Source organism: Mesoplodon densirostris, chromosome 2 (genome assembly GCF_025265405.1).
Source record: "Mesoplodon densirostris isolate mMesDen1 chromosome 2, mMesDen1 primary haplotype, whole genome shotgun sequence".
NCBI classification, from domain to species: domain Eukaryota; kingdom Metazoa; phylum Chordata; class Mammalia; order Artiodactyla; family Ziphiidae; genus Mesoplodon; species Mesoplodon densirostris.
In genome coordinates, this window is record NC_082662.1 from 109,052,002 (window position 1) to 109,076,838 (window position 24,837).

At 40.1% G+C, this 24,837-nt stretch overlaps 1 protein-coding gene across 2 annotated transcripts in view; it reads left to right on the forward strand.

Annotated features, from left to right (window-relative positions):
- Positions 1-24,837, forward strand: part of CHD1L (chromodomain helicase DNA binding protein 1 like) — a 61,568-nt gene that overhangs the window by 18,098 nt on the left and 18,633 nt on the right. Inside the window, exons 3-14 of one of the 2 annotated variants that reach the window (XM_060090390.1) lie at positions 1,440-1,546; positions 2,112-2,226; positions 2,860-2,891; positions 6,517-6,598; positions 10,338-10,500; positions 11,828-11,983; positions 12,755-12,847; positions 15,393-15,489; positions 17,646-17,719; positions 17,991-18,101; positions 21,059-21,173; positions 22,038-22,191. In XM_060090390.1, coding sequence (XP_059946373.1) covers positions 1,440-1,546; positions 2,112-2,226; positions 2,860-2,891; positions 6,517-6,598; positions 10,338-10,500; positions 11,828-11,983; positions 12,755-12,847; positions 15,393-15,489; positions 17,646-17,719; positions 17,991-18,101; positions 21,059-21,173; positions 22,038-22,191 — 1,299 coding nt within the window. The remainder of the gene's footprint in view (positions 1-1,439; positions 1,547-2,111; positions 2,227-2,859; positions 2,892-6,516; positions 6,599-10,337; positions 10,501-11,827; positions 11,984-12,754; positions 12,848-15,392; positions 15,490-17,645; positions 17,720-17,990; positions 18,102-21,058; positions 21,174-22,037; positions 22,192-24,837) is intronic. The other variant, XM_060090391.1, reaches the window with a different exon arrangement.

A 24,837-nucleotide genomic window follows, 5' to 3' on the forward strand; every position in this document is an offset into this window, starting at 1 on the left:
TAAGATTTTTTATAGAGTTGTTACTGTTTCTTTCTTAAATGTTGGGAAGAATCTGCTAGTGAATCCAAATTTGTAGATAGCTGGTTTAAGATAATAAAAGATAAATTTTCTCTAAATAGCGTCTTCAGCAAAAACTAAACAGAATGATTTTAATTCAGTAAATACTTACTGGGTGGTTGTCTGGGCACAATCTGGGCTGGGAAGCCATGGGTAGTTAAAAAAGAAAAATATTTCCATTATGAAATTAATGTAGTATCAGTTAAAACCCATAACCATAGCACTCTAGCCATAATCATGAATAGCAATATGTGTTTTACATGGTTGAAATTATAGTGCACATATAGTTTGCATTTTATTAATCTAATAGTCATTGTTATTTTCCATTTTATATTCTTTATATTTTATATTCTTCACTGTGATTATTTTCTATTGGCTGCATAATGGTCCATCAAGAGAATTGATCATAATTTACTTGAATGTTCTACAAATGAGGAATGGAGAGTTCCCCTCTTTTGTGATATTTAAATTAACCTCTCTGTGAACAGCTTTGGACTTGTATAGCTTTTTTAGGATTTTGGATTATATCCTTAGGATAGATTTTTCTAAGAAACAGTTCAGCCATTGGGGATGGTGGGCCCTCAAACTTTTTGTTTTATAAAAGAGTGCTATTTTCTCTATATATCACAGCAACCTTTTAAAGAAAAATTTAAAAGCTCAAAAGTGTGTATAGCTATATCCTAAAATAGGCTATTGGGCTTTACAAAGATTTTTAGTTTAGACCCTGACCTGAGTTTATGAGGCTATATTATTGTTTGTTTTCCTCACTAGAATGTGTGCCCCAGGAGAACTAAGAGTTTTGTTTGTTTTGTTCACTGTTAATTATATACCAGAGCTCAGAATAGTGCCTAGTAAATAGAAGGTGCACCATCAATGCACATGGAGGGAGGAAGGAAAACATCATCTCTTAGGAGATCCTGGACAACAGCAAGAGGCCACCACATGGTTGGGCCTCTTTGCAGTCAAGTCTTGATACTTCTTACCTTATGTTTTTAGAGCATTCCTGACCTTATGCATCATTTGCATTGTTTTCACTGATTTCTATTGTCTTTCCTGATGTTTTCCTTTGTATAAAAGGTTCAGTTACGTAAATTTTGAGTACCATTGCTTGTTGACTATTGATGTAATTGAGTACCATAAATTTCTTTGGCAGTCATATTGAGGCTTACCTGATTTCACTCTAGGAATGGGTGACTCTCCTAATGTGTGGAGGATTGTATATTATTTTTGTTTTTTGTAAAGCAAGTCTTCTACAACAATTTGTGTTTGTGTTTTATTATTTTTGATGCAATTGTAAGTGTTCTCTAAAAGGTTGTGGGAACTTTATCATTGTTTCTCATGTGGAAATATGGTCAAAAATGCCTTCCTTTTCTGTGTTCCAGACTATTGCTCTCTTCGTTTACTTGGCAGGAAGATTAAATGATGAAGGACCATTTCTGATTCTTTGTCCCTTGTCTGTTTTGAGCAACTGGAAAGAAGAGATAGAGAGGTACAAGAGTAGATGTGGCTGAAATTTTATCTTTCACATTAAGGTTTTGTTTTCTAGGTGCTATGTTAAATATGATAAAACAACATATTGTCCTAAGCAGTGAGTTTATTTCTTCCAGAAAACTCTGACATGAGGCAGTGTAGGTAGAGACTGAGGATCTGATGGGGGAGGGTCCAATGGATGTTATTGTTACCTTTTGTCAATTTGAAGGTCAGTACTCATTTTTAGTAAATTTTGCTGAACTAAGGAAGAAACCATCTTTTTCATAGTGATATAGTGACACTTCATAGGAAGTAACAAATGTGGAAAAATAGTTTTCTTTTTACAGTTAACACAAGACCCTTTTAGATGTTTATCTGACACGTCTCCCTCTTCACACAGGGACTTACCCTTAGGTTTACCCATTACTGTAGGTAAGATTTCAGGGTCCCAGGACTCATTCTGACTGCAGGGCATCCTGGGGTCTGCACATCTGCAATCCTTCCATGAAAAGTAATTTTCCAGACGTGCACCCCTTTTCCATGGCTCTGTGTTTGTGTTCATCTACCTCTTTTCTTGGATTCAGATTTGCTCCAGGTCTTTCCTGTGTAACATATTCAGGTGACAAGGAGGAGAGAGCCCACCTACAGCAAGACCTAAGGCAGGAGTCACGTTTTCATGTGCTGCTAACTACCTATGAGGTATCTGTTTTTCTACAGCCAGAACTCTTAACCTGGGACCTTAGAAGTTGTAGAATCTACTGGAATTATATTTAATTTTTTTTTGAGGGTTCATATTGTTCTGAGAAGAAGGTCTACTTTTATTAGATTCTTACAGAGAGGATGTGAGCAAAGGAAGTGAAAGACCATTGTGCTCCAAGTTAGTTAGCTATCTCTCCCTCTCTGTCCTGGTGGATCAAGGGGGAAGGCTTCCCAGGTAGGTACTACTTGAGCTGCCTCCTGGCCAATGAGTAGAAGGAGGCAGGCAGGCAGGGGAAAGGGTTTTTAGGGCTGAGGCATCATCTCTTGTTACTGGAGGGTGGGAAAGGAGGACACTTAGTTCCAGACACTGAGTTCCAGTCCCTGTTTAAGTCCTTGTTCTTCAAGCTAAGACTGTCCAGGTCACTGTAAGCAAGACCTTCCACTCATTCATGCCTCCCTTTGTTTGTCTGTAAGATGGTGCTACTTAGAAGTTATGCTCAGAATTTCTTACGTAGTGAATGAATAAGACTTAGCTAAATCCTGTAGTTTAGGAGAGTTAATAAAAAGCTAGCTTATTAATATCAGAGTTATATCAATATCAGCCTTTGTAATGTGTCTTCCTTAATTTTTCAGATTTGCTTGAAAGATGCATCATTTCTAAAGTCGTGAGTATGTTGCACTACTTCAAAAATTGTCTTAAATATATCGTGGAAGTCATGTCTTTACTTCACATTTTAGCACTTCGTGTTTTTTCCTTATGTGTCATCCACGAGTATTATCTGGTGTGCGGCGTGGCAGGAGTCTTACAGTCTAACCCCCTACTCATTAGGTGTAAATCTTTGGGTTCATTACTTAACGTCTGTGAACCTCAGCTTCTTCATCTGTATAATGGGGATAATGAAATTTTTACCTTGGATGTTTGTTGTGAGGATTAAATAAGATAAGGTATAGTGGTGGGTGGTTAATAGATACTAGATTCTTTACATCACAACTTGCACAAATACCTTTCAGGACTGCAGTGTGGAGATTTTACTACAACACAGCAGGTGAATTATTTGAGCCTTTTCCTGGAAGTATCCTAAAAGAGCAGTGAGTGCTATAAAATTAGCTTTTTAGAAAGGGATTTTTAAGTATACTTCTTTCCAGTGAATTGGCTTTCAGGCCTCTCCTCAGCTCGTGAAGTACGGGAAACGTAGATGTAACTCTTAGTACTACCTGGCAATAGGGATGAGGTGTTGCAGTATGTGGTTAAGACAACAGTCACCATGTAAATCAAACAAGAGCTAGTTTTAGGTGAATAAGAAGTTATGTTGACAGAGTTTCATTCTCCATAGCATGTGTAGTTATGACATGGTTAGGTGGGGTTTGCGTCTTTAATATTTGGAAACTTTTCAAAGTGCTTTATCAATATTTTGAATGTGATTTCCTATCCAGGTTCTTCTGAGTTGGATTTTTATTTTCATCTTATTTTGAAACACTAAAGGATCAGTCATAGATTTCATGACTTCCATCTAGTGTTTTGTTTCACTTAAGTTTCATTTAAGTAAGCATATTACCTTACTTTTCTTAGGAAAAGGGTATGCATTCCCTCTCACTTCTTTTTTATTATTAATATCCAACTTAATATTTATTGAAGATCTGTCCCCTGGAAAGACACTGTTCTGGGAGTTATCAGCAATACCAGGAAAGTAAACCATAGAGTGATGCTAAGAGGACATAAACTCCAGTAGAGGGGTAAGAAGGGTAGAGATATCCATAAAACAAGGCAATATATTGGAAGTCTCAAAAGACAAGAAGATTGGGAGATAGATATTATTGGGTACTTTACATAAATTATCCTATTTAATCTTCATGAAAACCCTAAGGTGGGTATTATCATCTGTTTTATAGATGAGAAAGGTAAGAGATTAGGTGACCCATCCCAGGGCACATTGCTAGTAAATGGCAGAGCAGACATCCAAACCCACCACTCAGTGCTGGGGAGCTTCTTTATAAGAGAGCTTTACAAAGTATCTAGGTGCACTGGAGTTTCACATTTTCAGCAGAAGTACAGTCTTTCTATATTAGATCATCTGCCTTCAATCCATTCCAGGTGAATTTAAGAACATAAATAATAAAGAGACATCTATAATGTTTACTTAGTATGAACTCTGAGAACACGGATTTATTCTTTTTTTTAATAAATCTTTATTGGAGTGTATTTGTTTCACAGTACTGTGTTAGTTTCTGTTGTACACCAAAATGAATCAGCCATATGCATACACATGTCCCCGTATCCCCTCCCTCTTGAGCCTCCCTCCCACCCTCTCTATCCCACCCCTCTAGGTCATCGCAAAGCACCAGGCTGATCTCCCTGTGCTATGCAGCTGCTTCCCACTAGCTAACTATTTTACATTCGGTAGTGTATATTATGTCAATGCTACTCTCACTTCACCCCAGCTTCCCCCTCCCACCCCATGTCCTCAAGTCCATTCTCTATGTCTGCCTCTTTATTCCTGCCCTGCAACTAGGTTCATGTATTTGGCAAGGTTTTACTTTGTATTACTATACTGCACACTCTGAGAACAGCCAGGGAGTGTAATGTAATCTTTGCCCTAAAGAGGCTTATCATAGAGAGCTGAGACTGTGCATGTAACAATGTGAAAAATCGGAACATTTTTTGACAGCAGACTTACAAAATCTTTGGATCAAGGGGACTAGAAGTTACTTTGTCCTACTTTCTGTTCAGTGCTGGAATTCCCTCTGCCTCATCCTCTCCAGGGAACATCCCTTGGCGTGTCCTTTGATGAGTGACTTGACCTCCTTCTTTCACTGAGCCCAGATCCACCTCCCTGAAGTCTGTTTCATTGAATACACTTTTTATTGGATGCTTGCGGTGTGTAAAAACCTGAATATCTAGTTCTTAGTACCTTAATAATACCATAATAATCTTAATAGATTAACACGTAATTTATTTTGAATGGTAATTCAAACAGGAGCCAGGCACTGTATTACAGCTGCTTTCACACCTTGTCTCATGACCAGTGTCCAACATCAGTTGCACTCTTATTCTTTGTTATCCTTCAGTGCAGCCCCTGGTCCTGCTACCCAGCAGGAATGATCCCAATTTCTGCTGGATTTTTACCTGTTTTTTGGATTTTCTTTGTGGCCTCAGAGGAAGAAGGCTTCCTCCTCATAAGGCCAACCTCTGCTCAATATCTTCCTCTAATATTTGAGGGATTTTTATTTCCATACCTACTGTCTTCCCAATATTCTGCTTTACTTGTATATATGTTAAGTTTTTTAAGTATAAAAATAATGTAATGGCAGTACAGAATACTTACAAATGAAAAAAAAGTTAAAACCTTATAACTTCCACTTTATTATCTTTTGCATGGTTTTCACATTTGTGAAAAAGATATATAATACCTTTTTTAGTTATATAGGCCTTTATATTATAACATAATCATATTTATCATTTAAAATGCTGTATTTCGTCACCCATTATTGGACCTATTATTATTATTTTCAATTTTTTGCTGTTTTAAATAATGGAGCTTGGAACATATTCATACATACATATATTTCCATATTTTGAAATTTTTTGGTGGGAAAAACAGCTTCCCAGGAGTATATGCAGAGGATGTGCTTTTATGACTACAACCTCTTGTGAGTTTGTGGTCATAACTATTATGCTGCAGAAGTGCTCTGGCACAGCTACCAATGACTGCCACGTTAACAGAGCCAATGATGTATCCTACTGTCTGTAATATTTGATCCTGTTCACCACATCCCCATCTTAAAATCATACTTTTTTAGTTACCGTGACACCACTGTCTCTTGGCTTTTCTTCTGGGTCTGAATCCCAGTTCTGCCTCATACTAGCTTTATGACCTTGACCAAGTCATCTACCTTTCTGAGCTTTAGTCTCTGTGTTGGTAAAATGTGCACAATAATGTTTGCTCACTTTATATTTTTGGTTTAAATAACATACCTCAAGCCCCAAGCTGAGTGTCTGGCACATAGTAGGTGGTCATAAGCGTTTTCTTTTGCTTTATGTCTCTGACTCCTTTCTTTCTGCTTTCAATGCATAGATCTTTCCCATAAATTTCCTTAATTTTACTACCTTATCCAGATTGTCTTATGTACATGATTAGCTCTAAGATAAGAAGGCAATTTGGGTGTGTTTCTAATAGAATGGACTTGCTATTAGTCTTCCCAGCAAGAGTCATGGTTTTATAGTAAGACTTTTGGTTGTGAGATATATGTTTGAGTTACATAAAACTGAAAGCTTGGATTTTTCCCTCACAGCTTCCCTTGGAGCGTTCTTGTTGTGGATGAAGCTCACAGGTTGAAAAACCAAAGCTCCTTGCTGCATAAGACACTTTCAGAGGTAAACTCCCAGGATACTCTTAGCTTTTATATAACTCCCTTTTAAAAAATATTAGTTTAGGGGGCTTCCCTGGTGGCGCAGTGGTTGAGAGTCCGCCTGCCGATGCAGGGGACGCGGGTTCGTGCCCCGGTCTGGGAGGATCCCACATGCCGCGGAGCAGCTGGGCCCATGAGCCATGGTCGCTGAGCCTGCGCGTCCGGAGCCTGTGCTCTGCAACGGGAGAGGCCACAACAGTGAGAGGCCTGCATACCGCAAAAAAAAAAATTGTTTAGTCCTGTATAGAGCCAATTCAGTTGAAATATTTTTTTTCAGTGAGATTTCTACAGGGCTCAGTGAACATTTATGGTGACAGAAGTAGTACTTAATATGGCTTAACTTCTTCCTCTTGTCTTTTACACAGGAGGTGTTTACTAAAATCTGGTTATCAAATGAGTAAGACTCTACCCCAGGAAAATACATTGTATTTTTGGAAATGTTTCAACTGTCTTTTTGATCTTCTTCAAAGAGGCAGTTTCTTTAAAAATAATCTTACTGTAGTTTTTCTGTCTGCAGTAACAAAATATCTGACATATTGTACCCCTCCCCCATTTACCTGTTTAAAAAATTTGACAGTTCACGGAGTCATGAAGAGACTGATTTCACACCGTTGAATAGTCCCTCCAATCTCTCCTGTCTTTGTCATACTTTTGAATATGACACCCTTGATCTTATTCCATTCTCTTAATCTCTGGCATCATTCCTGCAAAGTAGATGAGACATGTCATTGTAGCCCTAGATATGCCCTCTTTTCTGAGGAGCCAGTGGAACAGCTTATGAGTATGAAGTGCCCTTCTCCTTGTTGACCTAGTAAAGGCTTGTTCGTTCAGGAGACCCCCACGTGTGAATGTCTGGGACCGTCACTGAATTTTGGTCCCTATCCTAAAATAGATCAATTAATAAATTTAGAGGTCTTTTGGAGAAAGTCTTAGATTTTAATTCTATATTTATTGGCTAAAAGTTGCAGTTTTTAGTGTTAATGCAGATATGGCCACTGTCTATTATTAGCACAATCTCAAAGATTGCTGTCCCTTAGTGGGGGCCCCTCTGCTCTATAGTGTCCTTTATGTTCTTTTTAGGGACTCATAACAGTATCTCTTTCCCAAGAGGTTGTCATATCCTGGCGCCTAACCTTATAAGAGACTGCTTCATAAACTACCATGCCAGTTAACTGATTTACAATGGGAGAAGAAAAGCGGGTGTAGTAAAAGGACCCTGAGCTTGGAGTCGGGGAAGCTAAAGTCTGTTGCCGGCTCCAGAGCCTTTTCTTCTTACTCATAAGGAAACTAAGGCTCAGAGGGGCTAAGTGAGGAAATTGTTCTGCATCATCTAAGTACTCCTTTTTAGGTGAGGTTTGAATTGCAGACAACTAGTTGGTCAGAAAAAAACACTCACTTTAATAATTTTAATTTTTTTTCTTTTCCGTTATGGTTTATTACAGGATATTGAATAGAGTTCCCTGTTTTATGCAGTAGGAACTTGTTGTTTATCGATTCTATGTGTAATAGTTTGTATCTGCTAATCCCAAACTCCCAGTCTATCCCTCCCCTATCCCCCTTCCTCTTGGCAACCACAAGTCTGCTCTCTATATCTGAATACTCACATTTATTGATTGGTGGGGAGAAGGGTACTGCCTTTTCCTCCTTCCTAATGTTGTTTTGAGCTTGTTTGTAAAAGTTGGAAACAACCTAAATGTGAATATAAGGAATCGGTTATACAATTTTTGCTATACGCATACAGTACACTTACAAAGTAAGGCTGCCATGAAAAATTATGCAGAATATTTAATAATGTAGAAAATATTTGCAAAATATTTTATACAAAAATGTTTACAAAATATTGTACACAAACAGATTGCCTCTGGACTTTTTTTTTTAAATAAATTTATTTGTATTTGGCTGCGTTGGGTCTTCGTTGCTGCGTGCAGGCTTCCTCTAGTTGCTGTGAACTGGGGGTTACTCTTTGTTGCATTGCACGGGCTTCTCATTGCAGTGGCTTCTCTTGTTGCAGAGCAAGGGCTCTAGGCATGTGGGCTTCAGTAGTTGTGGCATGCGGGCTCTAGAGCACAGGCTCAGTAGTTGTGGCGCACAGGCTTAGTTGCTCTGAGGCATGGGGGATCTTCCTGGACCAGGGCTTGAACCCATGTCCCCTGCATTGGCAGGCAGATTCTTAACCACTGTGCCACCAAGGAAGCCCCATCTCTGGACTTCTTTTTTTTTTATTCCCGAGTATAAGTTTTGATGCCAAAATGGACACTGCTTTGAATAAAAATGTTAACTCATGTGATAGTGTAAGTTGATTTTAGTGACTGACAACCTTGATTATCTTTGTTGACCTCATTATTTTGGTCACTTTAGTTCTTTGCTTGGTGAGCACATATTTTTAAAATGTGATTTGGTTATTGGAAATTTTTATTGTTGAACTACTATGAAAACACTGTCCTACAAGCAGAGTAGGCATGAATGGACATTGATTAGACAATTTAAAAAGAAACGAGAGTGCCCCCCCCAAAAAAAAGATTTTGAAATCAATTTTAATTGATTGTGTCGTTTCATTTATCACCTTTTCTTATTTCAAAAGCATTGTCTCCTTTTTTAAATTTGATTTAATTTTATTTTTTTAAGTTTTGACTGCACTGTGTGGCTTGTGGGATCGTAGTTCCCTGACCAGGGATTGAACCTGCACCCTTGGCAGTGAAAGCACAGAGTCCTAACCACTGGACCGCTGGGGAATTCCCAAAAGCAGTATCTTCTTATGACCCCCTCCCAAATCAAAATATAGAAACACAAGAAGAAAAGTAAAAGCTACCAAAAATCCTACTCCACTGCATATGTTAATATTTGGTGTATATGCTGCCACATCCTTTGCAGTGCTGTGTATACCCAAACATAAATATGCATATATATTATTTAAAAAATAAAAATATATTACTTTAAATATCAAAGTGCAGTGTGTATGTGTATCTATATAGATACATACACTCATACATAATGTATTTTGATGTTTAACATATATACATAGGATATGGCTTTCTTTTTGTGCTGTATTATTTAACTCAAGTGGTCTAAGTTCTTGTTAATGTTAGTTCAGAGTTGTCCTTTGCTTTACCTAATATCTGATGTTATTGTTTTTCCTAACCTTTACTTCATTAGTCTGTTATTCTTGGTGTTCCCATCTCTTGCTCAAAATTTAAAGAGTTTGTTTCCATTTTGGACTCTATATGGTCCAGAAATGTCCAGAAGTCTTGATGCCTTGCATTGGCTGCACTTGTAAAGTTTTACAAAAGGACATTCTTTTAAAAGAGATCTTCTTGCTTCTTGCTTGTAGTGGTGGGTCCTGCTGCTATTGCTTTGGGCTTCTCAAACTGCTTGGGTATATGCTGTGTGCTTGAATGCCCACATAGATTGAATAACAGTACCCATATTCAATACTCATGCAGTACTTTAGCATTCAAAATGTGATTTTACTTACCTTATAATGGTATCTCCTTCACAGGATTATTATCCTTTCTTATAGTTGAAACTGAAGAGGTATTATTTCCTACATCAAACAGTTATATACATTTTGAACCTGAGCCTTCTGATTTCATGTCCCTTTAGTCATTTCATTAAATCATGCCTCTCTTTGTAAAGGCTGTGATGGGTAACTCAGTCTTGCTTTCCAGGGTTATGGATTTTTCACTTTATTTATTTATATATTTGAGTTTTCAGTCGTCTTCAATCTCCTGTTGACCGGAACTCCCATCCAGAACAGCCTTCGAGAGCTCTACTCTCTCCTCAGTTTTGTGGAGCCTGATGTCTTTTCCAAGGAGCAGGTGGAAGATTTCATTCAGCGTTACCAGGATATTGAGAAAGAGTCTGAGTCAGGTAAGTTCCATTCTTACAAATCATGCCCAAGAGGTCTGGCCCAGAGACTTCCCTAGTGCATAAGGGTTATAGATAGAAAAGAAAGAGAATCGATAACCAGAGGATACCTTCCGGGGAGATACAGAGCTGCACAAAGATAAGGTGATGTCAGAGCCCTCCTGCTGTTGTTCCCAGCTCCTGCTATTCATGACTCTCTTACTCGTTTGTTAACATGATTCTATAATCGTGCTTATTTGGGTCATTTTCAGAAGAAATAATATTTGCTGATTTGCAGACCTTTTTTTTCCAATGTGTAATTTCTATAAGGACATTGTTAACTTCTCGTGCTACTTCCTGAGGCAGAAAAGTATGCAGGCGCTATAGTCTGAAACTGTCATTCAGCATTCCACAGCACTGGTGTTTCTTTTAACACTGCACCAAAACCAGAAGTCTGGGATGGATGGTGGTAGAAGTACAGGGGGAAGCCTTCCTTGTTTGTACAGTCACCATTCATAGTCTTCTTCCTCTTGCACCTTTGCCCCCCTGCCTCATAGGATTGTCTGTCTATCTCTGTGATATTATCCCAGGATGATTATTCAAAGCAAGTGGTAGGCATGCCAACTAGTGGGTATGTATGTACTAGGTGAGTGTGAGTTGGAAAGGCTCCTCACAGCAGAGATCCCCGCACCACAGGCTGAAATTTACCTGGGGAGCCTGCTCTGATTGTTCCCATGTTTAGGGTTGCTAGATAAAATATATGACACCCAGTCAAATATTACACAGGACATACTGATATTAAAAAAAATTATTTGTTTATCAAATTCAAATTTAACTGGGCACTTGTATTTTTATTTGCCATATCTGGCAATCCTACATGCAGTGGAATTCCAATTTAGGCTAGTTTTCGAAGTTCATGACAGCTGGGGAAGGAACAAGGGCGTTGAAGTCAAAGAACTAAGTTTGAGTGCTAGCAACATTAGAGCCAGCTGTGTGACTTTGGATAAGGGGTTTAATTCCTCTGAGCTTCGCTTAACTTAGTTATACAAATAGAGACAATATTACCTATTGCCGTACATTTCTGAGCTGTTATGCTGATCAAATGCAGAAGTATCCTGGAAACAGACTAGCTCTATGCAAATGAGATTATTAGTAAGAATCAGAAGGAGTTGGAAAGAAGAGCCCAATGAAGGAAGAAATACTATGAAACATTACCGTGCTGGCCTAGAACCCAGAATTGGCATGAAAATGAGAAACAAAAAGAAGCTGTTGTATGTTCTCCAGTAATTCATTGCCTTGGTCTTGCTTTTGTCCCACACTACTTGTGTGTGTGTGTCTTTCCCTCATACAGCAAGTGAACTATACAAACTCTTGCAGCCATTTCTGCTGAGGCGAGTGAAAGCTGAGGTAGCCACAGAGCTTCCCAAGAAGACAGAAGTAGTGATATACCATGGCATGTCAGCACTGCAGAAAAAATACTACAAGGCCATTTTGATGAAAGACCTAGGTAATCAGAGGGCACTTGTCCATTTAGAAACTAAATGAGGATGTGATTTGCATGCAAGGAAATATTTTATAATCACACTCGCTTTGTATAGCAAGCACATGGGATGGAATTTTGTATTCTGAATAATATTCGGGTCCGCTGCAGAGTATCTTTAATATAACTCAGACTTTATTGGTTGTTGCATTTGTGAAATTTCCTCCCCATCCCCCTGCTCCTGGTTTTCCTTATTGCCTTTAGTTAAGCAAACTCTTCTAGGTGTCCCAGTCATGCCTTTCATTTTCCTATCCTGACACATATTTAACACATTGCAAAATGTTTCGGATAAATCATATTGGGTTGACCAAAAAGTTCGTTTGGGTTTTTCTGTAAGACGTTACCCGAATGAACTTTTTGGCCAATCCAATACTATCTGGAAGGAATCGGGACTGGGAAGGGAGAGATAGGAATAGACAGGTCTCTCAATTTGCACTGTTTTGTCCCTTGGCTCCAGAATAGCAGTTGAAGAGTGAAATTTAGAATTCTGCAAAAGAGTAACAAAGTACCCCCTGATTTTGTTTTATAGTTAGGCTTCCTTCTTGAAACAAGGTGATGGTTAAGAAAACGTTATATCGATGTGCTATTAATTCTTAATGCGATTCAGTGAAATTTGGGAAGTTAATACAGGTTTGAAAGATATATTATTGAAATGAGTAAGGTTATGTATGGAAACTTACAGGGTTTTTTCTGTTGTTGTCCAGTAGTCCATCTCTCTCTCTCTCTTTTAAATTTCAGATGTGTTTGAAAATGAGATGGCAAAGAAAGTTAAACTTCAGAATGTCTTGTCCCAGCTTCGAAAGTGTGTGGATCACCCATATTTATTTGATGGTGAGGCAGTGCCCTTTTTTCTCACATTACTTTTTGTTGTCATTTCTGTGGCCAACTTCACAGCAAAATTCTTCAAAAGATTTGCCTATATTTACTGTCTATTTTCCCCCATTTTCTCCTGTTAATTTTTTATGTTGATGTTATCTCATGTATTGTTCATATTCAGATTTCTTCAATTGTCTCCTAAACATCCCTTTTGACTTCATTTTTCTTTTCTTTTTTTAAAGTAATTTTATTTTTATTTTAGATACAATGGGAAAACACAGGAGAATTTTAATCAGAGGGAGTGACATTATCTAATTTACATTTTTTTATTGTTTTGAGCTAAGGACACTTAAAAAAGAAACAACAGCAAAAACGAAACAAACAATCCAACCCCCAAAACAGCAGGCGCAGAAAGGATAACATATCCATCCCCCATCCCCTCCCACCATGAAGACCTCCTCCCTTTGCTGGGAGGAGAGTGACATGGTTATACTCAAGGGCAGAAATTGGAGAATGAGAGAATTCTGTACAAATAGGCCTTGTTAAACACAATTCTCATTCTCCTTAGCCTTTCCCACGTAGTGTGGTTCCTTTTTCACAATTGCCTCTCTTTGTTCAGCACAATAGAAAAGCATTTAAATTTTGCCACTTTTCTGGGTCTTTCTTCATTTCCTTAGGAGAGCTCCCTGTGTCATGTAAAAACTTATGGGAAATAATGTGTATGCTTCTCTCCTGTAAATCTGTCTCATGTCTGTCTTTTTTTTTAAATTCAGGATCTAGTCATAGATCCTGCATTGCATTTGTCTTTTTTTTTTTTTCCTGTGGTACGCAGGCCTCTCACTGTTGTGGCCTCTCCCGTTGTGGAGCACAGGCTCCGGACGCGCAGGCTCAGTGGCCATGGCTCACAGGCCCAGCCGCTCCACGGCATGTGGGATCTTCCCAGACCGGGGCACAAACCCGTGTCCCCTGCATCGGCAGGCAGACTCTCAACCACTGCGCCACCAGGGAAGCCCTTTTTGTCATTTTTTAAAATTTAATTCACTTATATTGGTAGCCTTCGGGACAGTTCCAGGCCTTTCGTGGCTATGAGGGCTCTCTTTACTCTCCTGTAATCTAGAAGTGTTCCTCAGCTTTTTTTTTGGTCTTTCATGAAATTGACAGTTTTGAAGAATCAGGGCAGGTTGTTTTATGGGATGTCTCATAATCTGAATTTATCTGATCATTTCTTTTTTTTTTAACATCTTTATTGGAGTATAATTGCTTTACAGTGTTGTGTTAGTTTCTGCTGTATAACAAAGTGAATCATTATCTGATCATTTCTTTATGATTGGATGCCCCTTGGTCTTGAACCCACTTGTTGAGCCTTTTATCACTACCATTCCTAGTTCACCAGTGGTCTCCAAGTGGCTCAACCAATAGTTGTCAGTTCACATTTTAATTAACCTCTCAAAACCTTGACGTAATTGATTGCGTCTTGAGACACCTTTATCTTTGGCTTCTGGGACAATACTTTCTCTCGCTTTTCCACCTGCCTTACGTCTGCTCCTTCTCAGCCTCCTTTGCTTCTTCCCTTTCATCTTATGGATGTCTGTAAATTTCCCTCTTAAGTGCTACTTTAGTTGCATTCTATACATTTTGATATGTAGTGTTTTCATTTTCATTCAAAAAAAATTTTTTTTTAATTCACTCTGATTGGTAGCCTTTGGGACCATTCCAGACTTTTTGTGGCTGTGAGGGCTCTGTTATTGATAGGATCAGTGTGGAGGGTTTGCCAAGTCATCTTAAGGAAGTCTTTGCCAAGTAGCAGTATGAATTGTTTTTAAATGTCACAGAATCTTAATTAGGTGCATATCAGAGCTTTTTTTTTTTTTTTTTTTTTAAGAGATGGGGCATTGGGAACATGTAGATTTTGAAGGAAGCCCTCCAGGTTATTCTACTATCCCCACCTCGAGAATGACTCATTTATACATCTAAGCCTATTTCTTGATTTGTTTTCTAGAGTGAGAGCCTGAAGGTTTCAATTTTGGGTCTCTTTGGTCTTTAGCGTATCCCTGGTGCCTCAGCTTCCTAAAGAGTGGGTTTCTTCCTTGGGTAAATATTTCTTAGGCATATTGGGTGTGCCAGGCTCTGTGATTGATGTTAGGCAGTGCTGAGATCATCATGTAAAAAATAATTATGGGGGCCTCCCTGGTGGCGCAGTGGTTAAGAGTCCGCCTGCCGATGCAGGGGATACGGGTTCGTGCCCCGGTCTGGGAGGATCCCATATGCCGCGGAGCGGCTGGGCCCGTGAGCCATGGCCGCTGGGCCTGCGCATCCGGAGCCTGTGCTCCGCAACGGGAGAGGCCACAACAGTGAGAGGCCCACATACCGCAAAAAAAAGAAAAAAAAAAAATTAAAAAAAAAAATAAATAATTATGAAACACCTCAAAGAGATATGAGACTTGGGCCCTTTATCAGTTGGAAGGAGCTTGGCCTCTCTGTAGCCTTGGCTATCGGCTTTTCTGTTCAGTCTGCCCTGACTGGGGACACATTTACGGGCAGTGGGTTCTTTCTTTTCCAGGTGTGGAACCAGAGCCTTTTGAAATTGGAGGTCACCTGATTGAGGCCAGTGGGAAACTTCACCTGCTGGATAAGCTGCTGGCATTCCTGTATTCCAAGTAGGTGGTAGTTTCATATTTTCTGCTCTGAGCTGGTGACTGTTAAAACCAGAATAAGGAGCAACTCACTGGTTTCTTGAGACTAATCCCAATTCTCCTTTTTTCAAGACCCTGATTCAGGTTCCATCTTCTCTGCAACTACAACCCCCTCCCCCCATTCCATTCCATCCCACACCATCCCCTCCATAATCATCCTTTCCTTTCCTGATTTCATACAGCACTTAGGATCCTAATCCAGTGCTTGGCAATGTGCTGCCTTAATCTGCTGTCTGGTTAATTGCTGTATATTAACCATCTCACTCCAGCTATATTGTTTAGTTCCACAGGGACAGAGATAACATCAAGCATTTCTTGTTTCATTTCCTGCTGGTACCTTGCATTGAATTGGCACATAATAAGTGCTTAGTAAATATTTACTTCTGTTAACTTGTGGGCCTTGGTTTGAACCCAGGGAGAACTTGGGGACTCTTTCCCTGAGACATGAGTTGGGCATCGGATGACCGAGTCACTTCTGGAGCCTCTAAAGTTTCCGCTAAGTGTTCAGTGGCCTGGTGTCCAGCCTGTATCTGATCTTCCTGATCCCCAGAGGGACAGAGGAGTCTAGAAAAATCCTAGTTTCCCAAGGATTTCAAAGTTATCCCTTAGGGACAACTGACCCAAGTAGGCCTGAACCAACCTAAAACCTCAGATTTGGCAAAACTGTCCAGCATTAGGAATGTGCAAGTCAAATAACTACATGTCTTACTATATTTTATTGGCTATGATGTGTCTACTCTAAGTGTCTTAGTGTTGGAGAAGGACTGATAAATATCTTCTCCCCAACCTTTTCCTTTCACAGGTGATGAAACAGGCCCAAAGATTGTGTGGCTTGTCTGAGGCCACCACAGCTAGCAAATGACAGAGATGGGATTAGAACTGAGGTCCTCAATTTTAAGTTCAGTGCATTTTCTACCAATGTGGGACTAGAGTCTTGAAGGAATTGTTCATAACTGTTCATCTACACCCATTGCAAAATCAGATTAAATTAGTTTTCCTAATGAGAATGTTGTTTTGACAGTGCTGTGCTTCTTTGTTTACACAAACTTTTTTTTCTTTATTCTTTTTCATTAGTTATCTACTTTATACATAGTATCAGTAGTGTATATATGTCAATCCCAATCTTCCAATTCATCCCACCCCTCCCTTTCCCCTCTTGGTGTCCATATGTTTGTTCTCTACGTCTGTGTCTCTATTTCTGCTTTGCCAATAAGATCATCTATACCATTTTTCTAGATTCCACATATATGTGTTAACATACGATACTTGTTTTTCTCTTTTTGACTTACTTCACTCTCTATGACGGTCAAATAATGGCTGATAGCATGGGGCTCTAAGCTTGACTTTGTTTTTTGTTTGTTTGTTTTGGTCGCACTGTGCAACTTGTGGGATCTTAGTTCCTCAACCAGGGATTGAAACCTGGCCCCCAGCAGTGAAAGCACAGAGTCCTAACCACTGGACCGCCAGGGAATTCCCTTGAATTTGTTCTTGACTTAATCCATTTTACCTCCTCCTTTCCTCTCTCCTCTCCCTACATAAATTTTCTCATGTATCACATGGGATATGAGATGCCACCTGCCCCTTGCTTCTCTAAAGTGATGTTTCTCAGAATTTTTAACCAATAATGCTATACATTGAAAGGATAGTAACTTTCACCCCCAAGTAGAGAATAGCTATAGATTGCCAACCACAAGCTCTTTAGGGTTATCAATTTTTGTTTTTTGTACATTTGAATTTTGCATTTTTCTCTTCACAAATCTTTTATTTTGCTGTTAAAATAAAAGCGTATATTTCTTTCCATTTAGTATTTGACATCCTAGAAAGAGGTGTCTTGGTTATCCAGTCTTCCTACACCCTCTGGTGCATTGACACATGCTCCTGGGAATATCCCCACTCTAGTTTGAGAACTACTCTAAGGATACAGCTACATGTGCTGTTATATCCTTACATAAAGCATTTTGCATTACTGAAGAAGTCTCTGTAAATGATTATGACATTTATATTTCTGCTTCAGTATTTCATTTCTTTATAAACTTGCATTCTTTGGTAAGTGTCACCTGAGCAAAACCCACCTTAAATACTATCAGAGTTGGCAGTTTTCCTTTTCTTTTTCTTGCCAGGGGCCATCGAGTTTTACTTTTCTCCCAAATGACCCAGATGTTGGATATTCTCCAAGACTACATGGATTATAGAGGTGACATCCCTTGACCACTACATTGCTCAAGACTTTTAGACTTTTAACAGTCCAGATAGGCCCCTGAAGAGTTACCTGGGGTGTGGGGCTGTTACAGAGGAAAGCAGTGTAAGAACATTGTTCAGAACCAAAGGAAGGTTGCTTACAGTAGGGGCGTGCCTGTATATGAGAAGGGACAAATCAGCATTTGGTTTTGAGCTGACAGTGTTTAATTCCACAGAGAATACTTGGAAATGGTTAATGTTTCTCTGTTTTCTCCCTCTGTGTGAAGGCTACAGCTATGAGCGTGTGGATGGCTCCGTGAGAGGAGAAGAGAGACACCTGGCCATCAGGAACTTTGGACAGCAGCCCATCTTTATTTTTCTCCTGAGTACCAGGGCAGGTAGGCCGCATAGACACTGACCAAAGCAGACAAATAAGGGGTGACACAGTACATTCACATCCTAGCCATTAGTATGTTTTTCCTTAATTCTCTGAAAGGTGAGGTTATTACTGAGGAGTGGAAAAAAAGGGGGAACTGAGGCAGATGACATAAGTTTATCAAGGTGCTGGACTCCTAGCATGGTGTTCTTTTCTATCCAACCGATCTAAACTTTCATCTCATCAGGGAAGTAAGGCTAACACCTGGGGTCGTTGGAAAGTAATTCTAACCTGCTTTGACTATTGACCTGGGATCGTCCTGAAAGATTTCTATGATTTTCTGCAAAATTTTAGTCACATTTGATAGAGGCAGCTTACCTTCCCAGCCATGAAATGAGATAACAACCTGTCTACTAGTTGTCCTTCCTACAAGTAGCTCTGGAATAGTGTTGTAAAAGCTTAATAAAAATCTAGTATTAAAAAATGTGATAGGGCTTCCCTGGTGGCACAGTGGTTGAGAGTCCGCCTGCCGATGCAGGGGACATGGGTTCGTGCCCTGGTCCGGGAAGATCCCACATGCCACGGAGCAGCTAGGCCCGTGAGCCATGGCCACTGAGCCTGCGCATCCGGAGCCTGTGCTCCGCAACGGGAGAGGCCACAACAGTGAGAGGCCCGCGTACCGCAAAAAAAAAAAAAAAAATGTGATAATGAAATTGCCAGCTTGTTAGAATTATTTATAACATTGCCTATATAAACTTGTTAAAAATATTATACATGACATTTATAGTGTTTTACCAGTTACAGAATGTTTTCATTTCTTTAAATAATATGACATCAGCTCTTGGAGATGAAATTATTCTCATGTCATGGAACAAGCAGACCTTAAGTTAGTTTTAAACTCATAGAATCTTAAGTTTCATTATTTTATTTTTTGTAGACCTAAATCTTGATGGAATAGATGCAGGAGCTCTGAAGGGATATGTGTCCTCTATTAATAAAGAGAGATCAATATCTTTATGAGAAGAGAGTTCAGGCTTACTTAGTAAGCATTTATTAAGCATTGTTCCGCCTGTGTACGTCTCACCTCTGTATTGTGAAGATCTGGTCAGATTCATATGACCCTACTCGCTTCCAAGATCATCAACTGCACCCTGGATCTCAGCCATTTGTTCCTGTCATTAGTTGTCTCAGGGTAGACTTAGGAGAGACCGAAAGGATCAGGGCAAACATCATCACTGTTGGGAAAACAGCCCTCTTTATGCTTTACTGATTTCATCATCTTCATATTCAGAGAGAAGCATTGTTTGAAACGTCTAAAATTAGGAAGAAAGAGATCTCTGCTTTTCAACTAATCTCCTTGGAGCACTCAGAATTAGTTGAAACACAGTGATCTTTTAGAAGCCAAAGCAGTTCTGGACATGAGTCTTTTCCAAACACTGTCCTGTTTGCTCTTGCTTTTTAGCTGTATATTTGCATCATTATCATTTATTCAGCAGTTTCCCTCCAACTTTCACATATTTCTGATTGAGTCATATCGCCACCAGGTGGCAGTGATAGCTCATGAATATGTCCCAAAGAAGTCTGGCTACAACTTATTTATAAAATATTACCCCTTCATGAAGAAGAGTTTAACTTAGACAACACTAACCCAAGAAGAAGAAGAAAATTTTTAGGGAGCACACTTTAATGAAAGAAGTGCCTGGGAGGTATTATGGAATAGTGGGTAAAAAGCATAGGCTCTGGAGCCAGACTATGTGGCACTGAATCTGGCACTTTCTCTTTCCAGCTGTGCAACTTCCAGTAAATCCCTTAACCTCTCTGTGCTTCCATTTCAACATCTATAAAATGAGCATAATAACAGTAACTGCTCATAGGATTGTTGCAAGGATTAAAGGAGTTAATATATGTAAAGTGCTTATTAAAACAGTGCCTGGCAAGGAGTAAAGCACAGCACCAGGGTAGCCATCATTATTACTAAGTATAATTTAGCATCTCTCAGTAATCAGTCTTTAATATCTCTTTATTCCAACTTTAATTTTATATGAAGGGTTTAATTAGAATATTCCTGCCTGACTTGTCTTGAAATCCAGCATAGAGACAGTAGCCTGTCTCAAAAGTTAGTCCTTAATTTTGGCTCTTGGAACAAGCCGTTTCAGGCTTGCTTGTTTCAGCAACGAGCTGTAACGACCCTGCAAAGAGGGAGTCAGTTTTGTACTTGTTTCCACATTAATCAAAGAGAAGGCTGTAATTTGCCTTCATGGTTCTCTTAATTAATTCCTGTAGTCCAGGGAGCCTCCCCAGCCCTTTTCTTACAGTGCTGAAGAAAGACCAGAAAGTTGTCCCAGGGAGTGTTCTTGTCCTTTGGTTGGTTTTGTTACCTTGTCTTTGATTAATGTGGAAACACATACAGAAGAGACTTAACTGAAGTTTTCTCCAGTCAGAGGGAGGTAGCTTCCCCACTCCTCTTGGGAGTGTACTAAATGGCATCCCCTCTTCTCATTAACTTGTATCGCGGGTCTTACTGCTTAGTTGTACCTTGCAGTGGATGTTAAGAGCTCTTCTCTTAATGTTGCCCACAGCAGACCTCACTCATATTTAAAACTGTTTCTGAAAGAGCATGTGGCCTTTGCTATAGATGATTCTAAACAAATTGTAATGAAGATTTTTAAACAGAAGAGATTTAAGATGGCTTCAGGGCATGAACTTAAGTACCCACTTTTGCTCCTTACCCCTGCTGCCCTCATTCTGTTACTTTCAGTCGTTAAACTTTCCCAAGTCAGGCGATAGGAGCCCAGGTAGGACTTTTAACCACTACAAGGCTCTGTCTGGAGTTGGGGATGGGGGTGTCAGTTTGAAGGATGAAGCCAATTGTTTTGGCTGCTCTCAATTTATCAATCTGGCCACTGTAGCCTTGCGTCTTTATTGTCTGGTCCCTAGCCCATGTGCTGCTGATAACATTCTTTTTTGCATTGTTTTCAGGTGGAGTTGGCATGAACTTAACGGCAGCAGATACCGTTATTTTTGTTGACAGCGATTTCAATCCTCAGAATGACTTGCAAGCAGCTGCCAGGGCTCACCGAATTGGCCAGAACAAGTGAGAGATTTAAGCATAGCACGGTTCCACTTCCCTGGCTCTTGAGCAGTTCTGGGTTGGGGAGGAAGGTGAAGAGTGTGGGCTGGTGACAGTCCTAGACTGGAGGGTGAGAGACCGCTAGGTTTTAGCCCAGCTCTGTTGCTCACTCATGAGTAGTACTGGGATGGGCATGTTATTATTCCATACTTGCTTTGTTAAAAAGAGCAAAGTCGGGCTTCCCTGGTGGCGCAGTGGTTGAGAGTCTGCCTGCCGATGCAGGGGACACGGGTTCCTGCCCCGGTCCGGGAGGATCCCACATGCCACGGAGCGGCTGGGCCCGTGAGCCATGGCCGCTGAGCCTGCGCGTCCGGAGCCTGTGCTCCGCAACGGAAGAGGCCACAACAGTGAGAGGCCCGCGTACTGCAAAAAAAAAAAAAAAAAAAAAAACAAAGAGCAGAGTCAGATTGTGAAAGGACTAGAAGGAAGCTTTAGAAGTTATTTATCTCATCCTTCCTGAATTAAGGTCTAATTCAGTTAAAAAATGAAGTTATGGCTTTATGGAGCTAAGCTAAAAAGATAAGTCTTACCCTTTGGCCTGAGGATGATTTAGATCTCCCGAAAGTTTTCCTCCACCACAGATAAGGAACCCAGTTATGGCCATCTCATCATCCCTCCCTTGACTCTTTTGGAAGGGTTCAGTGAGAATTAGAAGCCGGATCTGTCTAACAAATGCTCAGGTTCACATACAACCACTTCCCTTTAGTTGTACCCTGAACATGGCATTTTGGGTTTGTTTTCTTTTAGGTGTATTGACCTTGCATGCTTGTGCCCTTCTTTGCAGACCCTTCTATGTTAGTGCATTGCTTTCCTTTGACTTCTGTACAGGTCCGTTAAAGTCATTCGGCTGATTGGCCGAGACACTGTGGAAGAAATAGTCTGTAGGAAAGCAGCCTCCAAGCTGCAGCTCACCAACATGATCATAGAAGGGGGCCATTTTACTCTGGGAGCCCAGAAACCTGCTGCGCATGCTGACCTCCAGGTAAAACGTATTCTTCACTTTAGAATGTGTCCCGGTTTTAGTCAGTGCTCCTGTGGATGAGAAAGTAAATGAATTAACCACCCACTCTCCCCAACCACACATTTGTTCTCTGGCCAAATTCCTACCGTTCATTATATCTACTGCGTGCAAGCTGCTGTGGGAGCTAAAATGAATCTGATATATAAAGGCAGAAAAATACAGAATGAGGATGGGCTTTGGATCCCTCTGCTTGGATTCAAATCCAAGCCTTGCCACTTATTGGCTGAGTGGCTTTGAGCAGATCTCTTAACCTTTGTTTTTCTAAAAGTGAGGATACCACAAGTTACCTCAGGGGGCCTTAAGAGAATTAGATAAACAACTCAGCATAATAAATAATGATTAATCTCATACCTCCATCTTAACCCCAGACCCTTGGATCAGCGCTCTACATCACCTTCTTCAAACTCAGAGAAAGGTGGACAAGATCAGGAATTCAAAATTATGCCTTAGGAAAAATAGATGAAAGAACTAGAGTTAATTTCTTGAAGAAGGGGACGCAGGATAGGAAGCAAATGCTGGTTTGGAAGACTTTAGAGAAAGTTGTCTTCTGGAAGAGGGCTTAGAGATATTCTGTAGCAGCCCTTGGGTTAAAATTGGAACCCATATTACGATATATCCCAGGTTCTCCCATTTTGACCCAGGGATGAGTGGCTGGAAGTGGAGAGACCAACTCCTAGCATACTGGAAAGATCCAGGCGTGAAGTGAGTAATAGACCTCTGATGGCGCAGTAGCAGTGGGAGGGTCTGGAGTGAGCAACATTACAAAAGAAGAAATGACAGGAGTCGGCTGCTTAGAGGTGGGAAGCTAGGGAGATGGAAAATTCAAAGGTGTCTATAAGGTCTTAAGCCTGGATGATGAGGAGGGTAGAAATTAGGAAGATAGAAGGTAGGCAGAGTTTTAGGAAGGGAAGATAGTTTATGCTTTAGTCAACAGAGTTTGCAGTAAAAAAATATAAACAAAACTATTATTAGAGGAAAACTCAGAGACAAAAATTTCATTTGCAAAAGTTTGTAGGAGAGTAGGCTTTAAAGGGACTAGTTTTTCAAACAGAAAATATCAGTACAACAAGTATTTAAAGGAAAAAAAGTTAAACACTATTATAAGCAGAATTACCCAGTTTACAGTTAGTCTGGTTAAAAAAACATTTTCTCACATGGCTATCATATCCACAAAGACCAGTGCGTATCTTTACACATCAGCTTTGCAAAAGACAGGGCTCACATTGGTTTTGTTAGTGAGTCGGTAGCTGACAGGAAGGGCTCAAGGATTCTTTTATTTTAGGTCTAGAATTAGAAAGTATCCCTGGGTTTTGTGCATTTACTTGTTTGATTTTTGTTTATCTCAAGGTGCAAAGTGTGTTTTTTTTCTTTCTCTGTTTTTCCTTTGGTTCCCAATTGATGTGTGCATGCTTATCCATGCTGGTGGCAGGGCCGGCTGTATGTATTTTTTTCACATTATCCAAAAGGCAATTACAAATGTAAGATGAAGGCTTGAGAGAGAGGTAGGGACAGACAGCAGAGACTCTTAAATATAGTTCTCCATGCACGAGTTCTCCCATAGAACCTTGAGAGCGACAAGTTCAGCGTTGGGTCTGGTGGTGGGAATAGATGGCGGAGCCTTGGAGTGCCCACATTCTGGGTGTGGGAGGAGGAGGGGTTGTCAGTGAGAAGTTGGAACTCTCCCAGTGCGGGAGGGGCTCAGGGGATTCAGTCGGGGTGTCCCTGTGAAGCAGGCTGCTGGGCATGTCCATGTGATTGAGTAGACATGCCTCTGTGCCGTGGGCCAAATACTAGTGGGAACATAGACCCCTGGCTGTTTGAGAGGGGCTCTGTCGGAATCTCGCCCAGCTCGTGGTTATCAGAAGGTTACGTTCCGGCTCTAATGTCCGATTTCTCTCTTCCCTACCAAGACTCTGCAAGTTATCTCTTTGGTTGCCAAAAGCAAAGGTAACAACCCAATGCCCTTGTCTCAGAAGACAGCAGGGTTTGTTTGTAAGATGAAAAGAATCCAATAGTAAAAGATGTAACTGTTGTTTAGTAAATTTAAGAAGTATAGGATCCTGAAGTCCTCAAGGAAGGAAGGAAGGTTTGTTATCCTGCAGGAGGAACATAATAGAAACAGAGAGAGGCGGATGCAGATGTAGTGAACATGTATTGAACGCTTACTGTGTGCTAAGTATCATATGAAGTGCTTCTTTCCGATTGTTTCGTGAATATGAATAACAAGGGAATGAGGTAGGCACTCTCTTTATTCCTATTTTAAATAATTTGCCCTAGGACATTCACTTATTAGGACGCCAATCCAAGTACTCTCTAACTTCCAAGCACATGCCCTTGCCGTTAATTACTGTAATATTATTGCTTCTTTAAAAACACGTGTAGTCCCTTGGTGACTGAGACACATCACAAGTGAAAGCATAAATACAAGGTAGACTGAAGGGAGTGTCCCAGGACGGACCAGTCTTTTTCATAAATATTTGGCTTTCTTCTATTTTTGGTGCCAGTCGTATTGTTATATATATCCAGGTTAAAGATCAGTATATCCAGGTTTGATGAGTGAGCTGTCTAAATTGTTTTCAAGCTGATACAGAATACATTAAGATCTCC